The following is a 14,186-nucleotide window of genomic DNA, read 5'->3' on the forward strand; positions in this document are numbered from 1 at the left end:
ACTTGACTCCCAGCTGCACACTCTTGAGTTTCCTGCAGCAATTGTTTGAGTGCTTTGGCTAATGCAATTCAAGAGTAGGACTCCTCTGTTTCGGTAAGCAAAACTAAGAATCAGGTCCCATCTTTGTTTTCTCATTTTTTCCTAGTTCTTGCTGGCAATACCCACAGTCCAGGCCTTTGGTAATTTCTATATGTGCTGCTTTTATGGCAAAGGTGCATTAGTTCTCAGTGCTAAATGGTTGTACTTTTACTCCCATTCTGGACGTTAATTAAAAAGCAGGGTGGAGGATGCCATTTTTGTTGCAGACTATCCAGTAGAGCTTTTGCTTTTTTTTAGGAAAAGAAAAACAAGTAACATTTGTATCACTTAAAAAAAGAATGGCTTTTTGTTAGGTGGGTGTTATATCTCAGCAGAAATATTTTTGGATTGGTATCTTTGGATTGGTATGGATTTGTCTGTATAGGCATCTACACTACATGTATTTTCCTTGGGCTGTACGTCACATGGCTGTTACCATATTTCCTTTGATTATCATGTCATGAAGGGCATATGCCATAACCACAGTAGTTATTTCAGAGACTTCTTTATCATATTTCCTTTCTAGAATTTGGAGAACTCATTGCAGAATATATAATTTCTCTGTGCTTTGGTTTGTTTTATTAGGTCACAATGAGGTATTTTTGTTCAAAGTTCTTGAATTCTTGAGTGTGATATCCTCTGTTTATGTAATTGTTTTAAAAGCTACATAAAAATATACACCATTGTGAACAGACATAAATTGCACAGTATAGTAATTAAACCACCCCAAAGAGCTAAGGATTTTTCATGGACACCTTGAAAGTGTTTTACCCTTCCCACCCTGCCCCTGCCACACACTTCAAGGTCTAATCCTGTGTCTGAATTGTGATGTGGAGAAGGTACCACAGCTAATGGGAAATCCTAAATGTGGAAGGTGCATTTAACAGAGAAGATGCTAAGTGCATTTCCTCAGACTTGGAGGCTCTGTTGATTTCTTCCTGGAAAGTTCACTTTTCCAAACTACCAAAACAAGGTAGTTTTGTTCCTTTGAATTTTTGCTTTTTTAATTTAGTAGGTACTTGTCTTTGTAGGTTAACTCATCTGCTATCTCAAATGCATGAACTGTAAGAGAATATCCACTGTCTCACTGGAATAGAACATTATAGTCTCTGTGATAGTTTAAAAAAGTGGGTCATGAACTGGGGCTCACCAATGGGATTTTCCCTTCTCTTATAAACAGAGGAAGTGATGCGCATGTGCCCTGGTGGCTTCTGGGTAGGTCTTACATGTCCTGTGAGGTCATTCACTATGACCTCAGTAGCTTGTGTTCTTAGAAACATACCAAACAAAAACTTAAACAAGTGGTTTCAACCAAGTCAGCTGGAATGCACTCACTCCCAGGTGACTGGCCATTAGGAACACATATTCTCTTTCTCAGACATAGTTCTGTTAAGATCATTTTTGGATGGGGTGTTTAAAAGTATTTGGAACAGTCTACCGAAGAGACTTCATGTCCAGGGAATGATATGAAGTATCCCATGCTCTCCAGGTTGTAACTACTACAGGGTAAAACGATAATACCTTGTATGTGGATAGTACTTAGACTTTGTTGAGTTCTTCCAATGTTTTCAGATCATGTAACTTGAGTGTTAGGGAACTGTTTTTGCTTTTTCTTCAAACATGTTTAAGTGTTAGAATCTAGAATAATTTCTGGCCTTTTAGATCATCCCTTTTCTTCTACAGATAAATCTCTTCATTCTTAGCGTTTGAATATCAGGATGAAGATACTTCTTAAAAATTAAAACTACTTTATTCCATAGCATGTCACATTTGTAAAGTGACTTATGATTGTGTTTGAAAAAATAACTGACAGAATGGGAAATAGTGAGTTTGGCTTTAGGAATATTTATTTTCAAAACTTACTGCTTGTTAGTGTTTACCTTCTTTCCTAGTTCTTGTACATCAGCACTAAGCTGGGAAGTGAAAAAACCCCATTTGTGTGTGTGTGTATATGTGTGTGCATATACAGTTGACCCTTGAACAGCGTGGTTTGAAGTATATGTTTGTTTTTTTTTTTTAATCAGTAGAGTACTCTAAATATATTTTCTCTTAGGATTTTCTTAACATTTTCTTTTCTCTGGCTTACTCATTGTAAGAATACATGTTACTTGACTATGTTATTACTGAGGCTTCCAGCCAGTAGTAAGCTCTGATTAGTTAAATTTGGGGGGAGTAAAAAATTATACCTGATTTTTTTTCAATATATGAAATTTATTGTCAAATTGGTTTCCATACAACACCCAGTGCTCATCCCAAAAGGTGCCCTCCTCAATACCCATCACCCACCCTCCACTCCCTCCCACCCCCCATCAACCCTGTTTGTTCTCCGTTTTTAAGAGTCTCTTATGCTTTGTCTTTCTCCCACTCTAACCTCTTTTTTTTTTTCCTTCCCCTCCCCCATGGGTTCCTGTTAAGTTTCTCAGGATCCACATAAGAGTGAAACCATATGGTATCTGTCTTTCTCTGTATGGCTTATTTCACTTAGCATCACACTCTCCAGTTCCATCCACGTTGCTACAAAGGGCCATATTTCATTCTTTCTCATTGCCACATAGTACTCCATTGTGTATATAAACCACAATTTCTTTATCCATTCATCAGTTGATGGACATTCAGGCTCTTTCCATAATTTGGCTATTGTTAAGAGTGCTGCTATAAACATTGGGGTACAAGTGCCCCTTTGCATCAGTACTCCTGTATCCCTTGGGTAAATTCCTAGCAGTGCTATTGCTGGGTCATAGGGTAGGTGTATTTTTAATTTTTTGAGGAACCTCCACACTGTTTTCCAGCGTGGCTGTCCCAGTTTGCATTCCCACCAACAGTGCAAGAGGGTTCCCCTTTCTCCACATCCTCTCCAGCATCTATAGTCTCCTGATTTGTTCATTTTGGCCACTCTGACTGGCGTGAGGTGATATCTGAGTGTGGTTTTGATTTGTATTTCCCTGATGAGGAGCGACGTTGAGCATCTTTTCATGTGCCTGTTGGCCATCCAGATGTCTTCTTTAGAGAAGTGTCTATTCATGTTTTCTGCCCATTTCTTCACTGGGTTATTCGTTTTTCGGGTGTGGAGTTTGGTGAGCTCTTTACAGATTTTGGATACTAACCCTTTATTTAGTATGTCATTTGCAAATATCTTTTCCCATTCCGTTGGTTGCCTTTTAGTTTTGTTGTTTGTTTCCTTTGCTGTGCAGAAGCTTTTTATCTTCATGAGGTCCCAGTAGTTCATTTTTGCTTTTAATTCCCTTGCCTTTGGGGATGTGTCAAGTAAGAGATTGCTATGGCTGAGGTCAGAGAGGTCTTTTCCTGCTTCCTCCTCTAGGGTTTTGATGGTTTCCTGTCTCACATTCAGGTCCTTTATCCATTTTGAGTTTATTTTTGTGAATGGTGTGAGAAAGTGGTCTAGTTTCATCCTTCTGCATGTTGCTGTCCAGTTCTCCTGGCACCATTTGTTAAAGAGACTGTCTTTTTTCCATTGGATGTTCTTTCCTGCTTTGTCAAAGATTAGTTGGCCATAGGTTTGTGGGTCTAGTTCTGGGGTTTCTATTCTATTCCATTAGTCTGTGTGTCTGTTTTTGTGCCAATACCATGCTGTCTTGATGATGACAGCTTTGTAGTAGAGGCTAAAGTCTGGTATTGTGATGCCTCCTGTTTTGGTCTTCTTCTTCAAAATTACTTTGGCTATTCGGGGCCTTTTGTGGTTCCATATGAATTTTAGGATTGCTTGTTCTAGTTTCGAGAAGAACGCTGGTGCAATTTTTATTGGGATTGCATTGAATGTGTAGATAGCTTTGGGTAGTATTGACATTTTGACAATATTTATTCTTCCAATCCATGAGCACGAAATGTTTTTCCATTTCTTTATATCTTCTTCAATTTCCTTCATAAGGTTTCTATAGTTTTCAGAATACAGATCTTGTACATCTTTGGTTAGATTTATCCCTAGGTATTTTATGCTTCTTGGTGCAATTGTGAATGGGATCAGTTTCTTTATTTGTCTTTCTGTTGCTTCATTATTAGTGTATAAGAACGCAACTGATTTCTATACATTGATTTTGTATCCTGCAACTTTGCTGAAGTCATGTATCAGTTCTAGCAGACTTTTGGTGGAATCTATCGGATTTTCCATGTATAAGATCATGTCATCTGCAAAAAGTGAAAGCTTGATTTCATCTTTGCCAATTTTGATGCCTTTGATTTCCTTTTATTGTCTGATTGCTGATGCTAGCACTTCCAACACTGTTAAACAACAACGGTGAGAGTGGACATCCCTGTCATGTTCCTGATCTCAGGGAAAAAGCTCTCAGTTTTTCCCCATTGAGGATGATGTTAGCTGTGGGCTTTTCATAAATGGCTTTTATGATGTTTAAGTATGTTCCTTCTATCCCGACTTTCTGAAGGGTTTTTATTAAGAAAGTGTGCTGAATTTTGTCAAATGCCTTTTCTGCATCGATTGACAGGATCATAGGGTTCTTATCTTTTCTTTTATTAATGTGATGTATCACGTTAATTGATTTGCGAATGTTGAACCATCCCTGCATCCCAGGAGTGAATGCCACTTGATCATGGTGAATAATTCTTTTTATATGCTGTTGAATTCGATTTGCTAGTATCTTATTGAGAATTTTTGCATCCGTATTCATCAGGGATATTGGCCTGTGGTTCTCTTTTTTTTACTGGGTCTCTGTCTGGTTTAGGAATCAAAGTAATGCTGGCTTCATAGAATGAGTCTGGAAGTTTTCCTTCCCTTTCTATTTTTTGGAATAGCTTGAGAAGGATAGGTGTTATCTCTGCTTTAAATGTCTGGTAGAACTCCCCTGGGAAGCCATCTGGTCCTAGACTCTTATTTGTTGGGAGATTTTTGATGACTGATTCAATTTCTTGGCTGGTTATGGGTCTGTTCAAGCTTTCTGTTTCCTCCTGATTGAGTTTTGGAAGCGTGTGGGTGTTTAAGAATTTGTCCATTTCTTCCAGGTTGTCCAATTTGTTGGCATATAATTTTTCATAGTATTCCCTGATAATTGCTTGTATCTCTGAGGGATTGGTTGTAATAATTCCATTTTCATTCATGATTTTATCTATTTGGGTCATCTCCCTTTTCTTTTTGAGAAGCCTGGCTAGAGGTTTGTCAATTTTGTTTATTTTTTCAAAAAACCAGCTCTTGGTTTCATTGATCTGCTCTACAGTTTTTTTAGATTCTATATTGTTTATTTCTGCTCTGATCTTTATTATTTCTCTTCTTCTGCTGGGTTTAGGCTGCCTTTGCTGTTCTGCTTCTATTTCCTTTAGGTGTGCTGTTAGATTTTGTATTTGGGATTTTTCTTGTTTCTTGAGATAGGCCTGGATTGTCATGTATTTTCCTCTCAGGACTGCCTTCGCTGTATCCCAAAGCGTTTGGATTGTTGTATTTTCATTTTTGTTTGTTTCCATATATTTTTTTATTTCTTCTCGAATTGCCTGGTTGACCCACTCATTCTTTAGAAGGGTGTTCTTTAACCTCCATACTTTTGGAGGTTTTCCAGACTTTTTCCTGTGGTTGATTTGAAGCTTCATAGCATTGTGGTCTGAAAGTATGCATGGTATAATTTCAATTCTTGTATACTTATGAAGGGCTGTTTTGTGACCCAGTATATGATCTATCTTGGAGAATGTTCCATGTGCACTCGAGAAGAAAGTATATTCTGTTGCTTTGGGATGCAGAGTTCTAAATATATCTGTCAAGTCCATCTGCTCCAATGTATCATTCAGGGCCCTTGTTTCTTTATTGACCGTGTGTCTAGATGATCTATCCATTTCTGTAAGTGGAGTGTTAAAGTCCCCAGCAATTACCACATTCTTATCAATAAGGTTGCTTATGTTTATGAGTAATTGTTTTATATATTTGGGGGCTCCCGTATTCGGCGCATAGACATTTATAATTGTTAGCTTTTCCTGATGGATAGACCCTGTAATGATTCTATAATGCCCTTCTTCATCTCTTGTTACAGCCTTTAATTTAAAGTCTAGTTTGTCTGATATAAGTATGACTACTCCAGCTTTCTTTTGACTTCCAGTAGCATGATAAATAATTCTCCATCCCCTCACTCTCAATCTAAAGGTGTCCTCAGGTCTAAGATGAGTCTCTTGTAGACAGCAAATAGATGGGTCTTGTTTTTTTATCCATTCTGATACCTTATGTCTTTTGGTTGGCGCATTTAGTCCATTTACATTCAGTGTTATAGAAAGATACGGGTTTAGAGTCATTGTGATGTCTGTATGTTTTATGCTTGTAGCGATGTCTCTGGTACTTTGTCTCACAGGATCCCCCTTAGGATCTCTTGTAGGGCTGGTTTAGTGGTGACGAATTCCTTCAGTTTTTGTTTGTTTGGGAAGACCTTTATCTCTCCTTCTATTCTAAATGACAGACTTGCTGGATAAAGGATTCTCGGCTGTATATTTTTTCCTGTTCCTCACATTGAAGATCTCCTGCCATTCCTTTCTGGCCTGCCAAGTTTCAGTAGAGAGATCGGTCACGAGTCTTATAGGTCTCCCTTTATGTGTTAGAGCAGGTTTATCCCTAGCTGCTTTCAGAATTTTCTCTTTATCCTTGTATTTTGCCAGTTTCACTATGATACGTCGTGCAGAAGATCGATTCAAGTTACGTCTGAAGGGAGTTCTCTGTGCCTCTTGGATTTCAGTGCCTTTTTCCTTCCCCAGATCAGGGAAGTTCTCAGCTATTATTTCTTCAAGTACACCTTCAGCACCTTTCCCTCTCTCTTCCTCCTCTGGAATACCAATTATGTGTAGATTATTTCTCTTTAGTGCATCACTTAGTTCTCTAATTTTCCCCTCATACTCCTGGATTTTTTTATCTCTCTTTTTCTCAGCTTCTTCTTTTTCCATAATTTTATCTTCTAGTTCACCTATTCTCTCCTCTGCCTCTTCAATCCGAGCCGTGGTTGTTTCCATTTTATTTTGCAGATCATTAATAGCATTTTTTAGCTCCTCCTGGCTGTTCCTTAGTCCCTTGATCTGTGTAGCAATAGATTCTCTGCTGTCCTCCTTACTGTTTTCAAGTCCAGCGATTAATTTTATGACTATTATTTTAAATTCACTTTCTGTTATATTGTTTAAATTGTTTTTAATCAATTCATTAGCTGTCGCTACTTCCTGGAGTTTCTTTTGAGGGGAATTCTTCCATTTCGTCATTTTGGATAGTCCCTGGAGTGGTGCGGACCTGCAGGGCACTTCCCCTGTGCTGTCTTGAATAACTTGAGCTGGTGGGCGGGGCCGCAGTCTGACCCGATGTCTGCCCCCAGCCCACCGCTGGGGCCACAGTCAAACTGGTGTGTACCTTCTCTTCCCCTCTCCTAGGGGCAGGATTCACTTTGGGGTGGTGTGGCCCCTGTCTGGGGTACTTGCACACTGCCAGGCTTGTGGTGCTGGGGATCTGGCATATTAGCTGGGGTGGATCACCAAGTGCACAGGGGCCGGAGGGGCAGGCTCAGCTCGCTTTTCCTTCGGAGATCCACTTCAGGAGGGGCCCTGTGGCACCAGGAGGGTGTCAGACCTGCTGGAGGGATGGAACTGTAGAAGCACAGCATTGGGTGTTTGCGTGGTGCAAGCAAGTTCCCTGACAGGAACTGATTCCCTTTGGGATTTTGGCTGGGGGATGGGCGAGGGAGATGGCGCTGGCCAGCGCCTTTGTTCCCCTCCAAGCTGCGCTCTGTCGTCCAGGACTCAACAACTCTCCCTCCCGTTGTCCTCCAACCCTCCCGTTCTCCGAGCAGAGCTGTTAACTTATAACCTTCCAGATGTTAAGTCCCGCTGGCTGGCAGAACCCACGCAGTCCAGCCCCTCCGCTTTTCAAGCCAGACTCCAGGGCTCTGCTTGGCCAGCAGGCTCCCTCCCGCCAGTCTGTGCAGCGTGCACCGCCTCTCTGCCCTTCCTACCCTCTTCCGTGGGCCTCTCATCTGTGCTTGGCTCGGGAGAATCCATTCTGCTAGTCTTCTGGCGATTTTCTGGGTTATTTAGGCAGGTGTGGGTGGAATCTAAGTGATCCGCAGGACGCGGTGAGTCCAGCATCCTCCTACGCCGCCATCTTCCCTATACCTGAATTTTTGACTGCACAGGGTGTTGGTGCTCCTAACCCCCACTTTGTTCATGTGTCTACTATATATAAGTATATTCTTGCATATACTTTAGTATTTTATGACTTGTTGATAATTTATTCTTAATAATAAGGTAGTACGGAGAATGGGCCTCCAAATAGATACCCTTTGCTGGTGTTGCAAAAATTTGTCAAGTTCCATGACTTTGCTCTGTATTTTTCTTTCCTGGACCTTCTAGTCTATTTCCTAAGAACCTGTGGTATGATGGAGATGGTAGAAGGTTGAGCTGGTAGATACAGTTATTATTCTTTTGGCATATCCATGAGTTAGGGCTCCAGATGTTATTTTACCAGGTGGTTTCATAGAAGCAATTTGTGATAGTAATTAGTCATAACTAAACCTTAAAACTATCTTAAAAAACATGTCTGACTATTAATCTCTAGGAGGCCTATCTACACTCCCCAACTACGTGCAGCTACTTTAATCATTAAAATTAGATAAAATTTAAAATTAAGTTCGTCAGTCATACTAGCCACATTTTAAATGCTTAATAGTTACATGAAGTGTATTGGACAGCCCAGTCAGAGAACGTTTTCATCATCACAAAATGTTCTATTGGACAGCATTGGACTGTATGGACCTGGAAATTCACTCTACTGATACTATAGGGAATTGTTTGATTTAGAACTATCTCTGTTTTGGCATCCTTCACAAAGTGGTAACGTAATCTAAAGAATAGAATGTATATCCAAACCTCTTTGTATTTCAGTTTTTTTTTTTCTGTACATCTCGACATTAAATTTTTCCAGCTCTGTTATTCTGTGGTTCTGTCACTCATTGCCTTCACACTGCTATCTAAGTGAGGTTTACACTAGAAATTAGCATTCCTCCTGCTACTTGTATATAAAGTTGTCCTCCCATTTTATAACACCTTCATTGAGATATAATTTATATACCATAAAATTGACCCATTGATTGTTTTTATGGTGACTTTTATGGATTTAAAAAGTTGTACTACCATCACACTATCTAAATTCATAACATTTTCATCACCCCGAGAAGAGACTTTGTAGAGTCACTTCCCTTTGCCTGTCCTCCCGTTCCCCCCACCCGCAACCACTGGTCTACTTTGTTTCTGTGGATTTTCCCATTGTGGATATTTCATATAAGTAGAATAGTGTCTAAGTTTTTATGTGAACCTGTGGTTCCCTTAAGTGTATATACCTAGGAGTAGAATTGCTAGATCAGATGGTAATTCTGCGTTTAGTATTTTAAGGAACTGCTTGTTTTCCATTACGACTACCATTTTCTATTCCCACCAGCAATGTATGAGAGTTCCAGTGTCAGCACATCTTCACACTTGTTACTGTTTGTTTTATTTTTATTGCCATCCTAGTGGATATGAAGTGGTATCTCATTGTGATTTGGATTTGCATTTTCCTGATAACTAATATTGAGTATCTTTTCATGCGATTATTAGCCATTTGTATACCTTCTTTCAAGAAGTGTGTGTTCAAGGCCTTTACCCATTTTAAATTGGGTTTTCCTTTCTTATTGTTGAGTTGTAAGAGTTCCTTATATATCTGGTATACATGTATATAAGGTGTACGAGTCTTTTATCACATAGAGGATTTGCAAGTATTTTCCCCCATTCTATAGATTGCCTTCACTTTCTCTGGTGTCCTTTGAAGCATAAAAGTTTGCATTTTTACATCCCGTGTATTTATTTTTTTTCTTTAGTTGTGTTTCTGGTGTCACTATTAAAATTAGCACCTAACCCATGGCCACGAAGATTTCCTCCTATGTTTTCATCTAAGTGTTACATAGATTAAGCTTTTACACTTCAGTCTGTGATCCATTTTGAGTTATTTTTTTGTGTAGGCTCTGATGTAAAGAGTCCAGCTTCATTCTTAGGCATGTGGCTGTCCAGTTGTCCCAGTGCCATTTGTTATAAAGACTTGTACTTGTTGAGTTGTCTTGGCAGTCCTGTCAAAAATCAGTTGCCCACAAATGTAAGGGTTTATTTCTGAACTCTAAATTCTTTTCCATTGATCCGTACATCTATCCTTATGCCAGCACCATGCAGTATTGATTAACTGTAGCTTTGTAGTAAGTTTTGAAATTGTTAAGAGAACTCCAGTTTTGTTCTTTTTTCAACACTGCGTTGGTTATTCTTGGTCCCTTGCATTTACATGTGAATTTTAGATACAGCTTGTCAATTTCTGTTTGAAAGAAAAATGCAATTGGGATTTTGACAGGGATTACCCTGAATCTATTGATCAGTTTGAGGAGTATTTCCGCCTTAACAGTATTGTTTGGATCCATGAACATGAGATGATTTTTCCATTTATTTAGGTCATCTTTAATTTTTTTCAGTGGTGTTTCGTGGTTTTCAGCGTACATGTCTTGTGCTTCTTTTGTTAAATTTATTCCCGTTTATGATTTAAGTAGTTACAATGTAGTTGTGATTGGAATCTACTCCAAATGGAATTTTCTCCTCCATTTCATTTTCACATCGTACACTGAGTGTGTGTAGAAATACTCCACACTTTTTTACGTTGACCTTGTATCCTGCAGCCTTAGCTCTGCTTATTAGCTCTTAGAGGTTTTCTTTTTTTTTTTTTTTTTTTTTTAATTTTTTTTTTTCAACGTTTATTTATTTTTGGGACAGAGAGAGACAGAGCATGAACGGGGGAGGGGCAGAGAGAGAGGGAGACACAGAATCAGAAACAGGCTCCAGGGTCTGAGCCATCAGCCCAGAGCCCGACGCGGGGCTCGAACTCACGGACTGCGAGATCGTGACCTGGCTGAAGTCGGACGCTTAACCGACTGCGCCACCCAGGCGCCCCTTAGAGGTTTTCTTATGTGCAGGGGGTTCCCTACCCCCTTTCTAACTCCATCTTTCTTATAGGTGATTGTAGAGAACTTATGATGTACTGTGACTTAAGAGGAAAACTTTTTTTCTTGCCCTAGGAATCGTAGCTGTAGGGTACATCAATGAAGCTATTGATGAAGGGAATGCTTTGAAAACTTTAGATACTCTGCTCTTACCTACCGCTAAGATCAAAGATGTGGATCCAGACTGCGCCCAGCACTACCAGGATGTTTTATACCATGCTAAAATGCAGAAACTCATGGTGAGTCTTAGTAGGTTTGTTGCTTTTAAATTTACAGACTGGGTGGAGGGAGAAGGGCTGAGAGGGAGGATTTTCTTGATTTGTTTTGCCTACGGCTTATGAGATACTCTTCCCACAATTGCCTATGGACCAAAATGGAAATAATAGGGCTGTTTTTATCCTGGTGTCAAACACGAGCAGGAAGCTGGCTCCAGAGCTAATCACTGCTTTTACTTTAACTAAAACCTCACTGGTGGGTGAGTTCTTGTTCAGATTCCAATTCATTGGATATTTACTGAGCACATACTGTATACATAGTGTACTGTAAGAGGGAAAAAGGGTAGAAGGAACACATGACATTTGAAGATCTCTGTCCTTCTTAAGATGCTTAGAAATGGAGGTAGTGGGCATTCTTATATAGAAGAGTTAAATAACAGTAGAGATGAGTATGTGACACAGTGTGAAAACAAGGCATGCACCGAGTACTTCAGAGACCATGGATTTTTGTGGGCTAGAATCCTAAGAGGAGTGGTCATGGAGAGAGAACAGGAGCTGCCCCTGGAAGGGAAGGAGGAGCTGGTTAGGTGGGCGGAAAGCAGGATGGTGCAGGCTGGGAATACAGTGCTGGGCAGGTGTGAGCCTGGTTTGTTCTCAGCACAGGAAGAGACTGACCTGGCCACAGTCCCTTTGAAGAGCACAGGATTTTTTCCATGCTGCAGAACTTAGACTGGTGTTAGGAGGTGTTCCACAGATACTGGCCAGTGTTGGAAGGGTGCTGAGTGGTGAAGCTTATGATCTGTTCCTTGAGAGTGAGAGAGAGATGCTCCCTGGAACCGACCCCACTCATAGATGCCATGTCTCCAGCTGCAAGCCAAAACCTCAAGGAGTGGAGGTCTTCTCTGTGTAGGTGTTTACAATCCAGAAACTGCCTCATCTGAAACAGGAACAGCATCTTTGATTAGAACAAACATTTATTGGGGCGCCTGGGTGGCGCAGTCGGTTAAGCGTCCGACTTCAGCCAGGTCACGATCTCGCGGTCCGTGAGTTCGAGCCCCGCGTCGGGCTCTGGGCTGATGGCTCAGAGCCTGGAGCCTGTTTCCGATTCTGTGTCTCCCTCTCTCTCTGCCCCTCCCACGTTCATACTCTGTCTCTCTCTGTCCCAAAAATAAATAAACGTTGAAAAAAAAAATTAAAAAAAAAAAAAAAGAACAAACATTTATTGAGCACCTGTTGTTTGCCAGGCATGATACTGTGTATTTGTATGCATATTATCTCATATAATCCTCATAATAATCCATAACAGCCATGTGGTTTAAATGTCCTTATCATTACTTACAGATAATGAAACTTAGGCTAAGTAATGTATCCAAAACTATCCAAAAAGTAATTAGTTCTGCCACTATGCCCTGGTCCTTTGGATTCAGAAACCTGTATTATAAAGGCAGAGGGAAGGGGATGTTTATTGTTGCATTGTAATAACAAAAGACCCCAAACAATATAAATATCCTTCAAGAGAGGCCCAGTTAAGTAAGTTGCAGTATATCCATATAGTGAAATACTCTGTGGTCATCAAAAAAATTGAGTGAATCTATATTGGATAATCTTCAATATGTATATTGTTAAGTAAAAAAGAAAAAAAAATGTTTCCACATGCCTGAAAATGGGATACACACCCGTAATAAACATACTCTTGCATGTGCATAAATTATTTCCAGAAGGAAACACCTGGAAGGTGAACTAGAAGTCTGGTGTAGATGGGAGACTTCTTTGTTTTCTGTTTTTGTGCTGTTGGGATTTTACTTTCTTAGAGAGTACATGTATTACATGATGAATGTTTCTAAACTTAAAAAAAAAAAAAAAGTAAACAACTCACAAAGGGCCAAGATTTCCCTGGTAACTTAGTTTGTGGAATAGGACCTACTGCCCCGATTGAGGTGTTCCCCTTCAAGGCAGCTCATTTTGATGCAAGGTATTAGAAATTATTTTGGCATAATGTAGTCTCCAGCAGCATAAGGAAGTGTTGACTCTGGCAAAGAGAAGTGAGTGGTGAGGGAGGAAGAAAATAAATTTTTAATATAAACTTTGTACCATGTATTACCTATGCAAATATATTTTTAATAAAAATTAAAGTGTATATCTTTTTATGTATGTGCATATTTATTTACATTTGTATGTTACATACATATGCACATATAATCATATGTACTACTGAACTGCCTCATTAAAGGTAAATAAAAACATCCCTCCAAGTCAGGGACTTTTGTACTGTTAACCTTCTGATGGGGATGGCAGCAGCCTTGCCGTACCCCCTGTGCTTTAGGGGTGCCCTCACATTATTTATCTTCATTTGACCCTCACAGCAGCTGTGTGGCTGGTTGCCCTTTCATCTGATGGAAAGGAACGGGACTGGTCAATACATAGCGGGCCAGCGAATAGGGGAGTGAAACTGAAACCCAAGCCTTGTGCCCCCACACCCCATGGAGGGGAGAATGGGTCTCTGCCTGCCGTCCCCACTGATGGAGCCAAGACTGTGGCCCGAGGCACACTTGTCAGCATTGGAAGATACAGTTACTTGCTTTGGAGACAGACAGGCACCATTCCAATATTGGCTTTGTCAAAATAACCAGAGATTTTAGTCAAGTCCCTTGAATTCTCTTTACTTCCATTTCCACACGTGTAAAATGGATATAATAGTGCCTATCTTACAGGATCACGATGAGGGGTTAAGAGTAACATACAGATGTAATAAAGTGTATTTGTATGTTCACGTACTTATATTTCTATAGATTATATTAACATGTAATCATATATAATTGTATTGTGAACATATACATGTGTTTGAGTGTTCAGCATTTTGCATGGAGCTTGACACCCCCCAAAAATACTGAAATAATGTAGCTAATAT

The 14,186-nt window shown here is 39.9% G+C and overlaps 1 protein-coding gene across 1 annotated transcript in view; it reads left to right on the plus strand.

The window, feature by feature from the left end:
- IQGAP2 (IQ motif containing GTPase activating protein 2) overlaps positions 1–14,186 on the plus strand; it is a 295,550-nt gene that overhangs the window by 194,456 nt on the left and 86,908 nt on the right. Inside the window, exon 13 of the mRNA XM_047088141.1 lies at positions 11,139–11,302. Coding sequence (XP_046944097.1) covers positions 11,139–11,302 — 164 coding nt within the window. The remainder of the gene's footprint in view (positions 1–11,138; positions 11,303–14,186) is intronic.

Source organism: Lynx rufus, unplaced genomic scaffold (genome assembly GCF_022079265.1).
Source record: "Lynx rufus isolate CCGP_SWC_20201006 ecotype Redwood Valley unplaced genomic scaffold, mLynRuf1.p SCAF_1, whole genome shotgun sequence".
Lineage (NCBI taxonomy): Eukaryota > Metazoa > Chordata > Mammalia > Carnivora > Felidae > Lynx > Lynx rufus.